Source organism: Nelusetta ayraudi, unplaced genomic scaffold (assembly GCF_046127955.1).
Source record: "Nelusetta ayraudi isolate G7.1 ecotype Tasmania unplaced genomic scaffold, CSIRO-AGI_Nayr_v1 ptg000230l, whole genome shotgun sequence".
In the NCBI taxonomy this organism is placed as follows: domain Eukaryota; kingdom Metazoa; phylum Chordata; class Actinopteri; order Tetraodontiformes; family Monacanthidae; genus Nelusetta; species Nelusetta ayraudi.
This window is the reverse complement of record NW_027466279.1, coordinates 235,001-237,500: the sequence shown is the minus strand read 5'-3', so window position 1 is coordinate 237,500 and position 2,500 is coordinate 235,001. Positions and strand designations below refer to the sequence as shown.

The 2,500-nt window shown below is 52.5% G+C and overlaps 1 protein-coding gene across 1 annotated transcript in view; it reads left to right on the top strand.

The window, feature by feature from the left end:
* Positions 1 to 1,979, top strand: part of nocta (nocturnin a) — a 2,213-nt gene extending 234 nt beyond the window's left edge. Inside the window, exons 1-2 of the mRNA XM_076016607.1 lie at positions 1 to 96; positions 474 to 1,979. The exon at positions 1 to 96 is cut by the window's left edge and continues 234 nt beyond it. Of these exons, the coding sequence (XP_075872722.1) occupies positions 1 to 96; positions 474 to 1,342 (965 nt within the window). The 3' untranslated portion in view covers positions 1,343 to 1,979. The remainder of the gene's footprint in view (positions 97 to 473) is intronic.
* The last annotated feature ends 521 nt before the right edge of the window (positions 1,980 to 2,500 follow it).

Below are 2,500 nucleotides of genomic sequence, written 5' to 3'. Positions count from 1 at the left end.
CACACCGGGACCTGGTCTACCTCAACTGCATGGCACCGTGCCGACGCAAGCACAGCCCCTCCATACGGATCATGCAGTGGAACATCCTGGCACAAGGTACCCGGTTCTACCTGAAGCTTTATCAAGGATGAGATTTCACTGAGGGAGGTGTGAAGGATATTCTGCTGTTTAGACTTCAGGGAGAAACCAGCTCAGTGGTCTAGTGGTAGAGTGTCCCTCCTGAGACTGGGAGGTTGTGGGTCTGATCCCCGGCCGGGTCAGACCAAAAACTGGTCCCCATGGCCTCCCTGCTTGGTGCTCGGCATTGGGGGGGGTTAGACCACCCAATGATTCCCGGGCGCGGCACCGCTGCTGCCCACCGCTCCCTCAGGGGACGATGGGTCAAATGCCGAGGGACCTTCGGAACCTCGAGGATGTGACGGTCACTGGGACTTTAACTTGACTTTAACTTGACTTTCTTTTTTGTTTTTCAGCTCTTGGCGAGGGGAAGGACGGATTCATCCGTTGTCCACTCGAAGCTCTCAACTGGCAGGAAAGGAAGTACCTGATCCTGGAGGAGATCCTCACCTACCGCCCGGACGTCCTCTGCCTACAAGAAGTCGACCACTACTACGACACGTTCCAGCCCATCATGAGCAGCCTGGGTTACAGCGGCAGTTTCCTGGCCAAGCCCTGGTCCCCCTGTCTGGACGTGGAGCAGAACAACGGCCCGGACGGCTGCGCCCTGTTCTACCGCCGCTCGCGCTTCTCCCTCCAGGCCACGTCTCACCTGCGACTGTCGGCCATGATGCTGCCCACCAACCAGGTTGCCATCGTCCAGACGCTGACCTGCGCGGCAACGGGCCGGCAGTTCTGCGTGGCTGTCACCCACCTGAAGGCCCGCAGCGGGTGGGAGAGGCTGCGCAGTGCCCAGGGCGCCGATCTGCTCCAAAGGTTACGCAGCATAACGTCCCAGGGTGCCGCCGTCAGTCAGGACCGGGCCACTCCGGGCGGCGTTCCGCTGGTGGTGTGCGGGGACTTCAACGCAGAGCCCAGGGAGGAGGTCTACCGTCGCTTCAGCTCCTCCCCTCTCGGCCTCGACTCTGCGTACAAGTTGCTCAGCGCCGACGGGCAGACGGAGCCGGCCTACACCACTTGGAAGATCCGCCCTTCCGGAGAGAGCTGCAGCACTCTGGACTACATCTGGTACTCCCACGGTACCCTGAGCGTGGACGGTCTGTTGGACATCCCCACAGAGGAGCAGATCGGTCCGGATCGCCTCCCGTCGTACCACTACCCCTCCGACCACCTGTCGCTGGTCTGCGACCTCAGCTTCAAGCAGGAGAACAATCGATCGGCGTAGGCCCAACGGAGGCGGAGGCCCAGGTGGGAGCAGATTGAGGCTTGAAGAACCATACGCACGTCTCCCTCAATCAAACATAATGATGGAGAAGAGAGGCGGGACCACAATGTTTGAATATATTATGTGTTGCCTCCTATATACCGTACGCACAAAAGAATGTCGTCTTTTTTTTTTTTCGTCAGTTAACTTATTTAGTTAAATTATTCTTTATGAAAACCCGGATCCGCGGTCGTAACCTTTTAGTTCAGCTTTAGTTCCACAAAGTGGAACCTCCAAAACTCAACAGGTCTCTGCAGAAGTTGCAATTCTTATCGTCTCGACAATATTTCTCCCGCATTTTTAGGGTTCTCGTTGTTTTAGTCATTTTTAACTATGGGGTACTTCCTGTTTTCCTGTTGGTCAGCAGTTGACTGCAGTGAAGTGGGCGCTGGAGTTAACGTCACCGACTGTCGTATTCCTGCTTTACAAAACCGAAGAGATCGAAGAAGACGACGAGACGCACGTCGACGACACACTTGTGCGACAGGCGGCTGGTTTCCCATCTTTCAATCGTCAGCGGTGCTAAGCGGCAGCGCTGGAACTACACTGTACACTGGGAGAAATGTTGGTTTCAATAAAGAATGTTTTTATACTCCGACTCTTCCCGCCTCTGTTTTCTGGCTTGTTGCATGAACGGGTAAATCAAGTCTTTTTTTTATTGAATATACGGACATCAGGCCGTGGTTCTCAAAGTGGGGGCCTGCCAGCAGGCCGTTAGTTAGGCAATGAATACTTTCAGGAAGTGGAAAATGAATGGCCAGATGTTTACAGTGGTGCATGTGTGTGATTTTTGTGGTCATTCCTTGAATGTAAGAGTTTGCTCTTAAAAAGTTCACGTTTAAATGATGACACAAATTTGTACATGATAAATATATATAGTAATTACTAAATAATTAAAATATGTCCAATAACATTTTAATTATTTGGTACACACACATACTGCAATACTGTAATATTTGAAGATTTTGAGGAACAAAATCTTCAAATATTACATTTCAGATAGCAACGTCTTTTACTCTCCCTTCCCCTCCCGAGCTCGCCAGTCAACTACGGCAGTCCGCGCACCCAAACCTGGACACCTCGTTCACCGCCGGCTTCAGGAAAGACGATATTAAAATA